Here is an 18193-nt window from a genome sequence, read left to right on the forward strand (position 1 = left end):
TTTTGCCAGTTAGTCTCCGCCCCTCCTCTCACTTTGTGTTTTAGTTGACCAAAAACTTGCTTGATAGGATTCGTGATTTGGTGTAAAATCAGGCTGCTAATCCACCACTGTTCAACAAATTCTAACATCTTTCAAGGTTTGTATATATATATATTTAAAGGTATGGGTATTTAAATGAAAGGTTGGCTAGTTCCTGAGACAGTGTGCAGAAGTGTTGTCGTGTCTGGGTTTCTGCTTGGACTCTTCCCGCTATTTTGTAGCTAGCTAGCTTTTGTCGATTCCTCTTTAGTGGAAAGAGGCCGCCTACATACAAGCAAGTAATAACATTAACACTCATATAGTCTACGTCCCTGGAGAGCCACTACAGCGTCGACGACTTCCGTTGTTTTAAATTCCCTTCTGAAGTGGGATCACGGTTCGTGTGTAAGGTAAAACATGTAGTTATATGTGTTTTGTGTTAGCTGTTTGCTAGCAGTGCAGCTAAGGATACGCAGTAAAGAGCAGAGGTTTGCTGCTGATCGAGCCGTGAACACATAATCCGTATACATACTTAGACGGTAAAACTCCTTCATAGTCCACATATGATTGGTTTTTTTTTAAATCGCAGTTTGTTATCTCACATTGCAGTCTCTGAGTTTTTCTCCTGAAGCTCATTGTATTTATCACGACTGCTCTCGGAAGTCTTGCCATGCTGCAAACCTTAGCCAGGATTTCCGGCTCCTTTTCCATTTGCCCTATACTGTTTTGTTTCCGTTTATTCTATTTCCGTTTTAAAAGTTTTCTTCTCACCGAGCAAAAGTGTGATTAAACAAAGATAGTTAAATATAATGTAGCTCTGTGCGTTTGTTGGATATTTTAACCGTTGTTTCGCATGCGGGTAGCAGCGGTTGTGTCATGGGATGCCTCGCCCCGCAGTGCTTACGACCTGAAACACTGGAGCTAACTTGCTTTGCTGTTGACCAGCTTTAGATGCTGAAATAATAATTTTATGCATTTGAACAACATGTGTATTTGACGGGTGTTCATGTTTGGGAGTTACTTTTGCTAACTAATGGCCTACCATTTGGCCTTTAGACGCTTAAGCCTCGCCCCTCGAGTTGGCTAATGTTAGCAGTTGGAGCAGTCAGTGAACTGTTCCAGGCGTCGACACTGAAAGGCCTGAATGAGCTATAACCAGTAATGGACGTATCGATATATCGATATATCGATTCTCACATACGACTCATTTGAGTATCGATTACTGTAATAAAATATAGATACTAAATAATAAATGCAAAATAAAAGCGAATGTGTCACTTCTGATTCTTTTAGGTTAACTTACTCCAAAAGTTTTGTACCAAAGAGGCTGTTTTAAGCTTTCCACTCAGATAATTTAAGTAAATTATGTTAATTATTTATGTGTTTATAAATTAATTTCATTATTTAAAAAAAGGCCAACAAAGGATTTGCACATTCAAGTTGTTAAATGTTAAATGAATAGTATTTGTCATGGGATTTGTCTTTCAAGCATTGCATTTTTTATTATTACTATTATTAAATCACAAAGTATCAGCATTAGGTATCAAATAAATAATGGAAATAAATTCCCCAAAAAGTATTTGGTATTGTATCAAATCATAAAAGTGTGGTATCGCCCAGCACTAGCTATAACCCCTCACTGCTGGTCACAATCAAAATCAGCTTTATTGGCCAGGTATGTTTGAACTCACAAGGAATTTGACTTGGTAAACTGTGCTCTCTTTGTACAAGGCATAAGAATCAGGCATACAAATAAAAATATAATAACAATAACATCAGCTATAAGTACAAAATAACAACAAATAGGCATGACTAATATGTACAGGCTAAAATAATATTATAGTGCAGTGGTGAGTAGCAGAGGTAGTTTTTACATTAAAAAAACAGTAGTTAAATAATAAAAAAAATAGAAATATGGAATTCTGCTTGGAGATTGTTGCATTGTATATTTACAGAGAGTGTTGATCTGACAGGTATGACACTGTTATGGTTTAGTGCTCATCAGAGTGACAGCCTGGGGGAAGAAACTGTTCTTATGGCGGGTTGTTTTGGCGCACAGTGATCTGTAGCGCCTGCCGGAGGGGAGGAGTTTGAAGAATATGTGTCCAGGGTGAGAAAGGTCAGCGGTGATGCTACCTGCCCGTTTCCTGGCCCGGGACCGGTACAAGTCCTGGATGGGGGGCAGGTCGACACCGATGATTTTTTCTGCAGTCCTTATAGTCTGTTGCAGTGTTTGTCTAGTTTGGTTGCAGATCCAAACCAGACAGTGATGGAGGTGCACAAATGACAACATGGACCACATTACCTATTGCCATGTGTACTAGTGCTTGGCCCAAAACACATAAATAATTAACATTCTTTACTTAAATTCTCTAAGCGGAAAGCTTATAACAGCCTATTTGGTACAAAACTTTAGAGGAAGTTACTCTAAAAGAATCAGAAGGGACACATGCGCTTTTATTTCGCATTTATTAATTAGTATTGATATTTTATTAGAGTAATCAATACTCAGATGAGTGGTGTGTGAGAATCAATATATCGATACTACAGAATCGATACGCCCACCACTAATGTGTACATGTTCAAACAAAAAATGGTTCCCCTTTTTTCTGTACTTCTGTTGGCATCATTAGGAAGCTTATACACAGTAATACAAAGTTCAATATCTCAATAACCAAGTGCAATATTGTAATTTATTCAATAACATATTTTATTATTATATTCATCCACTAAAATTTGCACTCTGGCTTCAGCTAATTCATTTATTTATATCTTAAAAGTACTTCTACACCTTTCTTTGTACAGATAGTATTTTTATTTAGAATTTTTAAGGTTATTTTTTAGGTTTGTATATCTATTGTCCTTACTGTCTTGTTGTTAAGTACCAGTGTTCCATTCAGCACGTCAAATTCCTTGTGTGTGCGAGCTCACTTAGCAATTAAGATTTCTTGATTCTGATTCTAATAAACTGAGTAACGCAGCTTCATTTGTAAGGGAGACTTCATACCCAGAGGCAATTTTAAGTGCTTTACCTAGTAATGAAAATAAATAAATGAGCAAACAATTTGGAAGTCATTAAAGTAAGTCATTGAAATTAATAAAAAAAAGAATTAACTGAAATAATTAATAGTTTGAAATAAGTTTGCAGCCATTAGAGGGTAGTGAAAGCAGTGTCAAACCAAAAGCAAGGCATGAAAAAATAAAAAGAGTTGTCACTTTTTATTGGGGGGGGGTTAAGGTTGTTGAAGTCAGAGTTGTAAACCATGATAACACAATTGCTGAATACCGAATACAACAATGTAGACAGAACTGTTGTAAACATACATATTTTCCTCACTTCTGGAATGAAAATTACAATTGATTTTCATTTTTGACGGCACTGCATCACTTTCCAGTGAGGGTCAAAGTGGGGCTCAATCTTTCTTCAATACAAGTGAGGGGGTTGGGTCCAAGGAAGAGGCTGGAAACCACTGAATTAGATCACGACAATTGTCATGACTTTACTGTGTTGTTATAGAAATAAAACCAGTAAAATCGATAACATAATTGGTACCTTCTTGCTTGAATGACAGGACATTATCTCTTTTCTCCCCGCAGCCTGGCTCTCTGTATAAAACAGGATGTCTAAAAGCGAAACAGAAGAGATGATAGAGATTGAGATTGATGAGCGGGAGAAACAGGCATGCCTGGAGGAAGGGTAAGGAAAATTCTTATTCTTACGGGGTGATCACTAATGCAAAATATGTACAGATCTTTTATTGTCTTCTTTTACCTTGAAGGGTTGAGGAGCAGACCATCACGGCATCAGATTTGATCCAACAAGATATAGACATCAACGAGCCCATTGGCAATTTGAAGAAACTTTTAGAGCCCCGCATCCAAATATCACTGGATGCATATGAGATCTGCTTGCAGGACATTCAGGTAAAAGGTGTATAATATATATTAATAGAACACATCAGGTTCTCTTTTATCATTTGCAGATTGATAGAAAGCAGAGTTATCCTTAAAACTGCCAGGCGTGTGAAGTTGTCCCTTTCTCCCCACCCCTTATTCCACCTGTCTGTTTCACTCCTCTTATTAGCTTCATCCCGATCACAGCCTGTTTGATCAGGGAGTCAAGACAGACGGCACAGTGCAGCTCAGCCTGCAGATTATAACCAAACCAGGTACTTATAAGATCAGAAAATACACATCAATTCATTGCCATTTGTGTCCAAATTCAAATGTCCATATTCAGGCATCAACCTCACACATTTGTATTTTTTTTTTTACCTTGTTCAGGTGAGGAGAAGTTGAATATTTTGGAAATCGTGAAGCCGGTAGAAACAGTGGAGGTGGTGATTGATCCAGATGCAGCAGGAGAGGATGGAACTCTGGTAGAGGAGGGTCAGCTCATTGCTGTGGAACGATCTGCTCTGACAGATGAGACGTCAGAGCAGGTGACACGCTGGGCTGCAGCACTTGAAGGCTACCGCAAAGAGCAAGTTCGCCTGGGCATACCATATGGTGAGGGACACTTTAATGAAGACATATCCATGTGGGGAAAAAAATCCTGGTAAACTAAACATGGCTCTAATTAAACAAGATTTCACTCTCTCTCCTCAGACCCTGTGCTCTGGACAGCTGACCAGGTGATTCACTGGGCTGTCTGGGTAATGAAGGAGTTTAACATTGATGAGATGGAAATTGGCAGCATTCACATCCCAGGTCGAGATCTCTGCTCATTCAACCAAGAAGAGTTTCTTCAGAAAGTGCCGAATGGAGAGATACTCTGGAGTCACCTTGAACTCCTACGCAAATGTAAGTATGATCAAGTGCTTGGAAGTTTCACAGATAAAGAGTTTCTCTTTCACTTTTTTGAGAAGTGGACATTTCTCTTGGTGAGAAAATGATTTGACTTTGATTCAGAACTTTCTCTTATTCCTTGGTTTTTTTTCTCCCACAGATGTGTTGGCAAGCCAGGACCAGTCTGGAGGGGACGCTACTGTCACCATTGATCAACGTAGGTTTTTAAAATAAACTGTCAAAAGGGCAGTCTGAGTCCTAACAGTGGTGCAAACTATTTGTGAAAATAATAACGCTATAGTTGACTCCCTCAGCTGTTGACTAAATAAGGACAGTCAGTTTTTTTAGTCTGTTAAACAGAGAACTTTTTACAGTCATACAAAGACAAGCTAGATCAAAACTAGTTCAGCACTATTGTCTGTTAATGTCTAACTTCTTTATCTGTTCCCTCAGCTGTGCAGATAATCCCGGCTCAAGTTAGCACACCCTCTGCCATAAAGGTGTTAAAGCAGAATCGTGCTCCGAGAACTCCCAGAATTTCAGGAGAGGAGCGAAGCTCACCTGGCAACCGCACAGGTACGACTCACTAACCACAGAGAAACTAGGGTTTCAGGGTTCCCACGCGTCCTGGAAAACCTGGAAACAGTTGACCAGTTTTCCAGTACTAGAAAACACCTGGAAAATGGGAGAAAAAGTAAAATGTCCTGGAAAATCACGTATTGTCCTGGAAAATTATTCCAACATGACTACGTGCAACTTGACACGATTAAAAAAACACATCCCCATTCATTGAAAGCTGAGTACACGCTGTGCTGGAAAAGACAGCGACACAGACCGGTCCGGGTGCGCAACTTATTTCACATCTTTTCTCCCTCACTTGGTCATAATTATGCATTCACAGAAAACAGGGGTCTATTGTCTATGTTTATGTTAAATTAACTCTTGTGGAGTGCTCTTTTGATTCAAAGAGTCTTATATTTAAGTTAAAGAGGGACCAGCGGAGTTGTGCAGAGAGCTTTGGGGTCTGTGCCTCACAACCTTCCCTTGTGTTGTGAGAGCTTAATTGCTGTACTGGAGCTAGTAGGCGTGCAAACTCCTGAAAGTGAAAACAAATGGAACAAAAGGAGCTACACAGGAACTGCACGTTGTAGACATCGCTGATCACAATAGACATCGACACGCAGGAAGACAGTTTAAACTTTTTTTTTTATTTCTGAGAGAGTTCAAAACTTCACTGGAAATGTCCTGGAAAATGATCTCTGGAAAAGAGTGGGAACCCTGGGTTTGTTTGTTGGTTGGCAGAAAGCAACCAAAAGATCCAGCAGAACATAATTTCCCACCAAGTATTCTAATTATAAGAATACAATGATGAGATAATAGTTTTTTTTCCCACAGCAATTAACTAGGTGTTAATAGAGTTCGAAAAAAAAACTACAGAAAGTTGAATTCCCATTTTTTTTATAGGTACAGTGTGTATTAATCAGCAATATTTAGCAGAACAGACTTGATAGAAATGGAATACAGTATTCATAAGTTATTTAAATTATTGTTTTATCACCTGAAGTTAAAGATGGGTTTGTTATTGCCATCTTGCACCGCCATGTTTCCAGCACAGAATAGACAATCTAGTAAGACGTGTGTTTGTTATTTTATTGAGTGGCCCAGTTGGGAGAAGAAGAGGAAGGGAGTGGTTATTATTGTTGTTGTGTACTAAATAATTTGTCCATCATGTTGATAATCAGTGAAGGGAGGCGCCCCCCAGTGATATACTGGCTCTCACTGCCCATCTGTCCTATCTGTCTCAGGCTGTGGGGGACAAGAGGAGCCATGTGATAGGCTGCAAAACTTATCAGTAGAGAGCATAATGGGATCGGTTTCTTCACTGACTGCTCATCCTTCCTATCAAAGCACAGCTACCTTGTGTTTGTCTCAAATGTACTGATAGAAGTTCTTTTATAGCAAGAATTTGACAAATGGAGGACCATAGTCATCAGGCATCACAGAAACGTCCTGCCCTCAAAGGACACTGTTGCTTCACCAATGGGAGGGGTGAGCAAGGCAGCATGTCAGTGTAGAATCTGACCACTGGATTTTGCTGAATATTCTCATTTCTACACACTGTACTTTTTAAGTAATGTTATCCACCAATAGAATGTCAAATGCAGGAATTTTCAGAGTTTTTTTTTTATGTGATATTCATTAACTAAAGGTCGCTTTATTTGGTCTGATGGCAAAATAATCTGTGTAAAGGCATGGACTTAAGCTTTATAATTATATTACAGGCTTTCACACTGTTAATGCCATTTAAAAGACCAATGGAAAAATATGGAAAAATGCATCAATCAAGTGATTTAAAAAAAAGATTGTTTTCAGCAGTCATACTCAGAGCCTTCTCACCTAGATCCATCACTTCCAGTGCTGTGGTGCAATTGTGCATTAACCATTATTATTACCCAGCTTTCTTACTGATCTTCCATCTTCGTATGACGCTTGATTCTGATCGGTCAAAACCCCTTAACGGCAGTCATTAACTTTCACTAATGGCTGGCACACATTACAGGATTCTTCAAACCTTCACACATTTAGAGACCTCACACTTGATGATAACAAAAGACAGATCGCACAAGATCTCTCTCTTCTGATCTTATAGTGTGTGGTTTGCACTACGGAGCACACCACACACTAACCGATTCTTCAGCAGAGTATCAGGTTCTTCACGCTCAATATTCCAAATCTCGCGTAGTAAAACGTGACTTCGGTGTAAACAAACAGGAAGAGGTAATGATGATTGTTTTTGGCCTCTTACTTTCCGAAAACACACGAAAAGGAAAGAAGGATTATGCAAAAAGTCATGGAGACGGGGGGGAATGTGGGCTGTGTGCGTTACAGCGTGAGTTGGAGGTGAGTAAAAATTGTCACAAGTATTACAGATAGCTTGGAGAGCAGGTCTGTGCGCTAGATGCTTCCTCTTCCGTCACTCAGTTGAGTCAGCTCGCATCTTGATTGGCTTTTGCTCCAGTACATGTGACGTTACACACTCTGCGTGCTCGGCTCCTCTCGAAGCATCCATTATTTATGATGTCTCCTTCTGAGGCCTTCCGAGCGGCTCCGACCAGACAAAATCACTCTTAACATTCCCCACACCACAGGAAAATCAGACACGATGTTGTTTGCAAACATCAGACAATCGAGCCTTTGCTGGCTTTGATCGTAAGGGGGGGATCCGATTATCCTGTAGAGTGTACCCGCCTTAACATGAGCAATGCCAGATTTTGCTTCTGCGTGTTGATACCATATACCGTAAGGTGAGGTAAAACCACTAGCTGCCATTAGTATCACACTATCCAGCAAAATCGTTAGTCTCGGTTTGCAGTTTCAATGTTGGGGTTTTGTCTCACCCTGTCAGGATTCTATTTCCAATAACCATACATTATCCCTTACATAAATGCTGTGTTTTTTACCTCTTGCTAGGCAACAATGGTCAGATCCAGCTGTGGCAGTTCCTGCTAGAGCTTTTGACGGACAAAGACGCAAGAGACTGCATCTCCTGGGTGGGAGAGGAGGGAGAGTTTAAACTCAACCAGCCGGAGCTTGTGGCACAGAAATGGGGGCAACGCAAGAACAAGCCCACGATGAACTATGAGAAACTCAGTAGAGCCCTCAGGTTTGTTTTACTCTGTTTCTTTTTTAGAGGAGGAGTTAACATTTCCTTTACCTTCCACCAATTTTGGTAAAAACTGTGAAATCAGTGTAGCTAAACCAAACATGTTTAAAATTATCTGGGGGTTTTTATTTTATTTTTTATAAATGATAGATTTTCATGTGTGAAATGAATGATGTACCCCTTTAATCTGTGTGGCTTGGGTATTAAATTGGGAATATTGGGAACATGGTATTATATTCTTGATGTATATTCCATACTTTGTGTAACAGGAGACTTTCATGTATTCTCGTTTAGGTATTACTATGACGGGGACATGATCAGCAAGGTGCAGGGCAAGCGCTTTGTCTACAAGTTTGTGTGCGACCTGAGGACTCTGATTGGCTACAGTGCGGCTGAGCTCAACAACCTGGTGACCGAGTGCGAACAGAAGAAGCTGGTCCGTATGCAGATGCATGGCATCGGCCAGCCCATCACTACAGTGACCCTGTCCACGACACTAGACAAAGACAGTTAAAGGAGGATGCTTTCCCAGCACTCTCCAGCTGCCACAGGCTAACTCTGTTCTCCACCACTGGTTGGAAATGTATTCAACTTCCTTCTTTTAGACACAGCTGTGTTGTTCCGGCACAGAAAAGCAAGGCTGATTAGTGTGGATTAACAATTATGTTTTCTTTACAGTTCGATTCGACTTAGGCTGTGGCAGTTGGTTTTTTTTATAGCTTTTCTTTAACTCTAACCAAGAGGAGAAGAGTGTTCAGGACAAGAGTTTGAATGCCTGTGTATTTTTTGAGTGCCTGTGTGTTTGGGACTGGATGCTTGAACGTGTGACTGAAACCCTGTTGAGCTTTTTGTAATGTGTCTCTTGTCTCTTGTCTTCACTGTATATACCAGTACTTCCTGTTTTTGATTGCTGCAAGGACAAGTGTATTTTCATATTTTCCATTTATAGAGACCCTGTTTTGTATTTGATTTAGTGTTTTTCCCTGATTTGTTGGACCTTTTTTGTCCACAAGGGGGAATAAAGTGTTAAGATTTTTTTCTTAACATTGGTATTTCAGTCTTCTTGTTTTTAACTTTGAAATGTGAAATGCTATATTTCCAGTGCCTTTTATAAATCAGAGATATAAAGGGTGACAAACTGCAAAGAAACATGTTGGTACATTCAAAACTTTATTCATGTCATAGTGGGTGTAGAAAGCATTTTCTTACTCTAAGCAAATGGTTCATTTAACTACACATAAAGGAAGGTCACTGAATCTATGAAAGAAACACAGCCTCTTTTTTAACACTAGCATCAAAAGACACCCAGGTTGAGCATAATAACAAATTTTCAAACATTCACCTGATTAAGAGCTTCAATTGTGTCTGTACAAGTGTAGATTTGATGTGAAGAGGTGATATGTGTTGTATTTCTATGGTATAATTGCAAAATATTGCATGTCACATTCATGTTTACAGGAGGTGGCTTGAAATCAATTGGGGTGGGGGGAATGTGTCTCTATGCTGATGTGAGTTATCACTTTCTCACTGATAGTTGCAGTTCGTCACGTCTTCATGATGACTTAGTGAGAGTCTCTCGGAGACAAACATGCAGGCAAAGAAACAATCCACCACAGGACAAACGGAAACACTGTACATGTTTACACAGGAGATGTAGAAAAATAGAATGTGTGCGTGAGATTTAGTGAAGGAATGTGAGTGAAGATGAATCCATCTAGAAAATTGTCCTCGTCTTTGTTGGCCCGACAAGTGCTGCGGTGTACAGTATTGCTGACACAGCCAGAAAAAGCACATAAATAACACAAAAAAAAGGGGGGGTTGGGAAGGAGGAGTGAAAAACTTAGAAAAAAGAAAGATGACAGAGAGGTGGAGCGTCACTGGGCCATTGAGAGCCTGATATCCATCTTCTAAATATGTAACACGACGAGAGACTGGAATGATAAATCTGGAATGATGCTCTCAGAAAACCTCCTCTCTATAATTTAACTTATACTCTCAATCTAATTCAACCCAAGTGCAGTGATAGTTGAACATCTGGTACTTGACAACAATAATATTTGGTGATAATGATCAGACTTCCAGAATGAAAGAGTGCATCAAATGCAAACAGTAACAAAATCTTCTTCCTTTCATATACTATTACACTTCATATTACATATAGAGCATTTTGCCCATGCAGCTAACACAACAGTGAAGCATGGAGATGAGCGTCATAAGCCAAGGGTCGGTTAAAACAATCCGTGGGAACAAAGCAGACCAGATTCTGAATACTCTTTTTCTTCTTCATATCACAAGATCACAAAGAAGACACAAGAAATGTACAATCCCTCTAAAGTAACCAATGGGAGGACCGCTCCTGAGGACCTCAACATACAGTATACGGTATCTGTCATCAATATTGCCATGCACTACGTATACTTACAGCTAATCTCTGTCTTTATATATTACACATAAAAAAATCAGACAACAAAACATTCAATATTTTTTTTTAACTTTACATATTTGATTATGGATATTTTTCTGCTTTTTTTTCATCCTTTTTTGAAAAACAAACCTGCTTTAATCGTGCGTGGAGGCGCTCCCGAGAGCCCCTCCTACCACTGCCAGCTTTAAGAGCCGTTATGTCATCAAGCACAGGACAGCTGTCATCATCAGAGAGCAGAGCAGCGGGGATGTTCGGGCAGCTCAAGGAAAAAAAAATGCATCAAACGGAGTTATGAGGGAGAGACCGGGAATTAAAGTGCTGGGGTTTACATGTTTCTTGTCTCACTGTGAACGCAGCACTGCAGTGACTTCATATGAATCACAAACAGGGTGTTCACTACAAACACTGGGATGTTTGACTGTGTTTGGCTAGTATGTGCAGGTGAAACAGGGCACCCTTGTCCAATTGCAGGTAAATTTAAGCTCAAAGAGATGCTCTGTACATTTAAGGGATCGGGGATAAAAGAAGGCTGTGTTCAATTACCTTTGGCCCAAACCCCTCACTGAGACAGAAACCTCTGTCACACCGAGTGGGGGTTTACAAACTTCTTCCTCATTTTAAAACACAATAAAAATCTCTCATTACAGTACTTGGGTGACAAACTGAAGGTGTTGGGGCTGAGGGTGAGGGACCAAAATGGAACAAAACTTATGACAGAGAGAGAGAGAGAGAGAGAGTGGGGTTTGGGTGTGCCTGAAAATAAAAACACTGATCAGCAGTTCTTTAGTTCTGCATCTGCTCAAAGAATTTGTAGGTGGGGTTCTCGTAGCCGTTCTGCTGCATCTTGGCCAGATGACGCTCCTCTGGTGTCACTGCTGCATCCACCTGCCGACCCAGCAACAGGAAGAGGGTTATTCAAACAAAGTTCTCCTTTGATACACAAATGAACACTGAAACTGATTTCCTCACCTCGATAACACCATGATGAATAGACGTGTACTGTTTCTTCCTCAGCATCACCAAGGTAATGACGATGACAGTTGCTATCACAACCCCTCCGACCATAAGTCCAATGATGGCACCTTTATTGGACCCCACATCCTCCGCGAAAAACACCTGCCATTCAAACACACAACTATTGCTGTAAACAAAACAGAGAGCAAGATAAATAATACACGTTGAGTTGTGTTTGTAGCGTCGGATTAGAACTCTGGTCATACCAGTTTTTGATGGTAGACTTCATATCCGGTGCTTTGCCTCTCTTCAGTCTCCATCCGCACCACAGGCATCTCCTCTGGCTTTAGGGCTGACACTGAAAACAAAAACAGAGTATACAGACATATAAGAAACACACAAATGTACATGTTAAGACAATTAGCTGGGGATTTTTCATTCCAAAAACAATACTGTGTTTTTAGTACTCCTAATATGGGCTGCCCACTTGACCCTGTAGAGGTGATGGCTGATGGGAGAATGATGGCTAAGCTATCGTCTCTGATGAACGACATGTCCCACCCCTTGCAGAAGAATTTAACAACAACGCGTAGCTCGTTCAGTGATAGGCTCCTTTTTCATTTTTTTTCATTTTTTTTAACCTTTATTTAACCAGATGAGACCCATTGAGATAAAGACCTCATTTCCAAGGGCGAACTGGCCAACAGGTCAGCAGCACACGTGAAAATAAATAGCACAAATCAACAACATGGAGCATTTATACAGACAGTATGTAGAAACAATCAATAATTTAAAACTAAAACTAATTTGCAAATAAAGTGCAATTTGTGATTACAAAACAGCATTTAAAAACACAGGCACTGTTCTGAGGTCTGTCTTTTATTTAAGATGGAGCCAAAGGCGTCAAGTGAGATATGATCTGACAATTTCAGCGTATTCCAAGCAGTAGGAGCAGCAAAACTAAATGCTGTCTTACCAAACTCTGTCCGAACTCAGGGAACACACATTTGTAAAGTGTTGCAGGAGCGCAAGGCATAGTGGCGTTTTGATCTTTGTAGATACACACACAAATACATTGGGACACTCAGGGATGGCCATTCAGCTTTGACGTAAAGTTCACAGTGATGAGTGAGGCGTGTGCAACCCGTGACAAACCTCAGAGCGGAGTGATATACACTATTTAGGGCCTGCAAACATTTAGCTGAGGCTCCCAAATACAACACATCCCTATAATCTATAAGAGGCAGAAATGTTGCAGAGACTAAAAGTTTCCTCGCTCTCAGGGAGAAACAGGATCTATTCCTGAAGAAAAAACCTAGTTTCACCTTAAGCAGGGTTCCCACTCTTTTCCAGAGATCATGTTCCATAACATTTCCAGGACATTTTCATTGATGATCAAGCTGGTGTGACAGTCTAAATTTAGTTCCGAATTTAGCTCATAAATAGTCTAATATGTTCCTCTCAGTGGTAGTCTACATTGAAAGACATGTAGTCTATGGCTATCAATGAAATCATCTCTTACATACTTAAAAATTATGTCAAATTGATAATAGAATAATGCAACCACAGATGTACAGCACTTCCCTTTATTAGTGCAACCAAGTAACAATGATGGGCAACTCTCATCTCAGCTTTCTCTTTTCTAAAAAATATAAAATGAGCAAAGAAAAAAACAAAAGAGCCTGCAAAGGAATCAGGAAGCTGCCTTACTGAAATGATTAAATAATAATAATGATCAGAGGATCAGTGCATTAATGACCTAAATAGATCTGAATGACAAAAACGGCCACAAATGTTTCTCAACTCAAACTCAAAATATACCTGCTTAATCCTGACATTCATCCTGCTAAGTGGTCGATATAAAACAAACAAAGCAAGTGTCCCGTTTTTTTATTTGAGTAACCGTAAACTCTGAAAAAATCTCACCGGTGTAAAGACGCACTCTGTATTTGAAGATCTCTCAGAGGTTTAAAAAAGTTTAAACTGTCTTCCTGCATGGCGAAGTCTATTATGATCAGCGATGTCTACAGTCATGGCCAAAAGTTTTGAGAATGACACAAATATTACATTTTCACAAAGTCTGCTGTTTCAGTTTTTATAATGGCAATTTGCATATACTCCAGAATGTTATGAAGAGTGATCAGCTCAACTGCAATTAATTGCAAATTCCCTCTTTGCCTTGAAAATGAACTTTATCACCAAAAACACATTTCCACTGCATTTCAGCCCTGCCACAAAAGGACCAGCTAATATAATTTCAATGACACACAGGTGTCACACACATTAACACAGGTGTGGGTGTTAATGAGGACAAGGCTGGCGATCAATCTGTCATGATTGAGTGACTGGACACTTTAAAAGGAAGATGGTGCATGACACCATTGTTCCTCATCTGTTAGCCATGGTTACCTGCAAGGAAACACGTGCAGCCATCATTGCATTGCACAAAAAGGCCCTAACAGGGAAGTTTATAGCAGCGAGTAAGATTGCACCTCAGTCAACCGTCTATCGAATTATCAAGAACTTCAAGAAGAGAGGTTCAATTGTTGCCAAACAGGCTCCAGGGCGCCCAAGAAAGTCCAGCAAGCGCCAGGACCGTCTCCTGAAGGTGTTACAGCTGCGGGATCCGGCCACCACCAGTGCAGAGCTTGCTCAGGAATGGCAGCAGGCAGGTGTGAGTGCATCTGCATGCACAGTGAGGCAAAGACTTTTGGAGGAAGGCCTGGTGTCAAGGAGGGCAGCAAAGAAGCCACTTCTCTCCAGTAAAAACATCAGGGACAGACTGATATTCTGCAGAAGGTACAGGGACTGGACTGATGAGGACTGGGGTAAAGTCATTTTCTCTGATGAATCCCCTTTCCGATTGTTTGGGGCATCTGGAGGAAGGCTTGTTCGGAGAAGACGAGGTGAGCGCTACCATCAGTCCTGTCTATTGCCAACAGTGAATCATCCTGAGACCATTCATGTGTGGGGTTGCTTTTCGGTCAAGGGAGTGGGCTCTCTCACAATCTTGCCTAAAAACACAGCCATGAATAAAGAATGGTACCAGAACGTCCTCCGAGAGCAACTTCTCCCAACCATCCAAGGGCAGTTTGGTGATGAAGAATGCCTTTTCCAGCATGATGGAGCACCTTGCCATGAAGCAAAAGTCATAACAAAATGGCTCGGGGAACAAAACATTAAGATTTTGGGCCCTTGGCCAGGAAACTCCCCAGATCTTAATCCCACTGAGAACTTGTGGTCAATCCTCAAGAGGCGGGTGGAAAATCAAAAACCCACAAAATTCTGACAAACTCCAAGCATTGATTATGCAAGAATGGACTGCCATCAGTCAGGATTTGGTCCAGAAGTTGATTGACAGCATGCCAGGGAGAATTGCAGAGGTCTTGAAAAAGAAGGGTCAACACTGCAAATATTGACTTATTGCATGAATTCTGTGTAATTCTCAATAAAAGCTTTTGATACTTATGAAATGCTTCTAATTGTATTTCATTATACCATAGAAACATCTGACAAAAACACCTAAAAACCCTGAAGCAGCAGACTTTGTGAAAATGTAATATTTGTGTCATTCTCAAAACTTTTGGCCATGACTGTATAACGTGGAGTTTCTGTGCAGCTGTGTCGCTCTTTTTGTTCCGTTTGTTTTCACTATCGGGAGTTTGCACTCCTGCTAGCTAGAGCAGGGGTTCTCAAACTTTTTGGAACCAGGGACCCCTTACAGGTGAGAAAATTGTCCATGGCCCCCTCATAATTGTAACACAGATTTAAGCATATTAGTGATGTGTCATGATCAAAAGCTGCGGATCTGAGAGCCGATGCTTTATAGTGAATCAGAAGAGCCGGCTCGCATCAAGAGAGCGCCGGCTCCCAGTTTTTTCCTTTCGCTGCTTCACTCTCACAGTGCTCAGCCCCAGCTCTGCTCACAGCAGAACTTTGTTTTGATTGGTCAGCATGGCGGCCATGCGGCCAATTATATGTGAGGATTTAGGATACAGGTGATGGAGGGGAGGCTGTGTATCCTGGCTTCATCTGTTCCTTCAGAGAGAGTCTTCTTGAAGACCGGGCAAATACTCACTGAGAGGAGAAATCGGATCAACCCATCCAAGCTGAGGCATCTGATTTTTCTCAATGCCAACCTGAGGACATTAATAATGTTGAGTTTGGTTCTGGTTCTGTTTGCTCGAGTTTGATTCTGGTTCTGGTTCTGTTTGCTCGAGTTTGATTCTGGTTCTGGTTCTGTTTGCTCGAGTTTGATTCTGGTTCAGTTTGCTTGAGTTGGTTCTGTTTCTGTTTACCTGAGTTGGTTCTGGTTCAGTTTGCTTGAGTTTGGTTCTGGTTCTTTTCTGGTTCAGTTCTAGTATGTTCTGGTTCGGTTCTGTTCTAGTTCGATTCTGGTTGAAGCTTGGTTCGGCTCTGGTATGATTCTGGTTCGGTTCTGGTACGGTTCTGGTTCGGTTCTGGTTCGGTTCTGGTTCGGTTCTGGTTCGGTTCTGGTTCTGGTTAAGTTCTGGTTCGGTTCGGTTCTGGCTCGGTTCGGTTCTGGTTCGGTTCTGATTCAGTTCTGGTACGGTTCTGGTTCGGGTCTGGTACGGTTCTGGTACGGTTCTGGTACGGTTCTTGTTCGGTTCTGGTTCAGTTCGGTTCTGGTTCTGGGTCGGTTCGGTTCTGGGTCGGTTCGGTTCGGTTCTTGTTCAGATCAGTTCTGGTTTGGTTCTGATTCAGCTCTGGTACAGTTCTGGTTCGGTTCTGGTTCGGGTCTCGTTCGGTTCTGGTTCAATTCTGGTTCCGTTCTGGTTCTGTTCTGGTACGGTTCTGGTACGGTTCTTGTTCGGTTCTGGTTCGGTTACGTTCCGCTTCAGTTCAAGTTCAGTTCTGGTACGGTTCTGGTTCGGGGTCTGGTTCGGTTCTGATTTGGTTTTGGTTTGGTTCTGGTTCTGTTCTGGATGAGTTTGATTCTGGTTCTGTTTGCATGAGTTTGGTTCTGGTTCTGTATGCTTAAGTTCAGTTCTGGTTCTAAACCTAACCCTTATCCTAACCCTAACCCTAACCCCAACCCTAACCCTAAACACAACCCTCACCCTAACCCCAACCCTAACCCCAACCCTAACCCTAATCACAACCCTAACCCTAACCCCAACCCTAATCACAACCCTAACCCCAACCCTAACCCTAATCACAACCCTAACCCTAACCCTAACCCTAACCCCAACCCCAACCCTAACCCTAATCACAACCCTAACCCTAACCCTAACCCCAACCCTAACCCTAATCACAACCCTAACCCTAACCCTAACCCTAACCCCAACCCTAACCCTAATCACAACCCTAATCAAAACCCTAACCCTAATCACAACCCTAACCCTAATCCCAACCCTAACCCTAATCACAACCCTAACCCTAACCCTAACCCCAACCACAACCCTAACCCTAACCCCAACCCTAATCACAACCCTAACCCTAACCCTAATCACAACCCTAACCCTAACCCCAACCCTAACCCTAACCCTAATCACAACCCTAACCCTAACCCTAACCCTAATCACAACCCTAACCCTAACCCCAACCCTAACCCTAACCCTAATCACAACCCTAACCCTAATCACAACCCTAACCCCAACCCTAACCCTAATCACAACCCTAACCCTAACCCTAACCCTAATCACAACCCTAACCCTAATCACAACCCTAACCCCAACCCTAATCACAACCCTAACCCTAACCCTAATCACAACCCTAACCCTAACCCCAACCCTAACCCTAACCCTAATCACAACCCTAACCCTAACCCTAACCCTAATCACAACCCTAACCCTAACCCCAACCCTAACCCTAACCCTAATCACAACCCTAACCCCAACCCTAACCCTAATCACAACCCTAACCCCAACCCTAACCCTAATCACAACCCTAACCCTAATCACAACCCTAACCCTAACCCTAACCCTAATCACAACCCTAACCCTAACCCCAACCCTAACCCTAACCCTAATCACAACCCTAACCCTAATCACAACCCTAACCCCAACCCTAACCCTAATCACAACCCTAACCCCAACCCTAACCCTAATCACAACCCTAACCCTAATCCTAATCACAACCCTAACACTAACCCCAATCACAACCCTAACCCTAACCCTAATCACAACCCTAACCCCAACCCTAATCACAACCCTAACCCCAACCCTAATCACAACCCTAACCCTAACCCTAATCACAACCCTAACCCCAACCCTAACCCTAATCACAACCCTAACCCCAACCCTAATAACAACCCTAACCCCAACCCTAACCCTAACCCTAATCACAACCCTAACCCCAACCCTAACCCTAACCCCAACCCT

At 41.5% G+C, this 18193-nt stretch overlaps 2 protein-coding genes across 6 annotated transcripts in view; one reads left to right on the forward strand and one right to left on the reverse strand.

Annotated features, from left to right (window-relative positions):
* On the forward strand, positions 1–9730 carry gabpa (GA binding protein transcription factor subunit alpha). 2 transcript variants are annotated; one of them, XM_034694269.1, is made up of 10 exons: positions 1–136; positions 3616–3715; positions 3798–3942; positions 4103–4187; positions 4303–4527; positions 4627–4821; positions 4967–5023; positions 5260–5382; positions 8278–8470; positions 8765–9730. In XM_034694269.1, exons 2-10 carry the CDS (start codon positions 3639–3641, stop codon positions 8982–8984), a joined length of 1320 nt encoding a protein of 439 aa, XP_034550160.1. In that variant the 5' UTR covers positions 1–136; positions 3616–3638; the 3' UTR covers positions 8985–9730. The 2 variants fall into 2 exon arrangements, with proteins under 2 accessions (XP_034550160.1, XP_034550161.1); XM_034694270.1 differs by lacking the exon at positions 1–136 and adding an exon at positions 210–428.
* LOC117820485 (amyloid-beta A4 protein-like) overlaps positions 9628–18193 on the reverse strand; it is a 26567-nt gene continuing 18001 nt past the window's right edge. For all 4 annotated transcript variants that reach the window (XM_034694264.1, XM_034694267.1, XM_034694268.1 and 1 more), the window contains 3 exons: positions 12116–12207; positions 11865–12011; positions 9628–11780 (listed from right to left, as the gene is read on the reverse strand). In XM_034694264.1, coding sequence (XP_034550155.1) covers positions 11679–11780; positions 11865–12011; positions 12116–12207 — 341 coding nt within the window. In that variant the 3' untranslated portion in view covers positions 9628–11678. The remainder of the gene's footprint in view (positions 11781–11864; positions 12012–12115; positions 12208–18193) is intronic.

This window comes from Notolabrus celidotus, chromosome 10, assembly GCF_009762535.1.
Source record: "Notolabrus celidotus isolate fNotCel1 chromosome 10, fNotCel1.pri, whole genome shotgun sequence".
Classification (NCBI taxonomy): domain Eukaryota; kingdom Metazoa; phylum Chordata; class Actinopteri; order Labriformes; family Labridae; genus Notolabrus; species Notolabrus celidotus.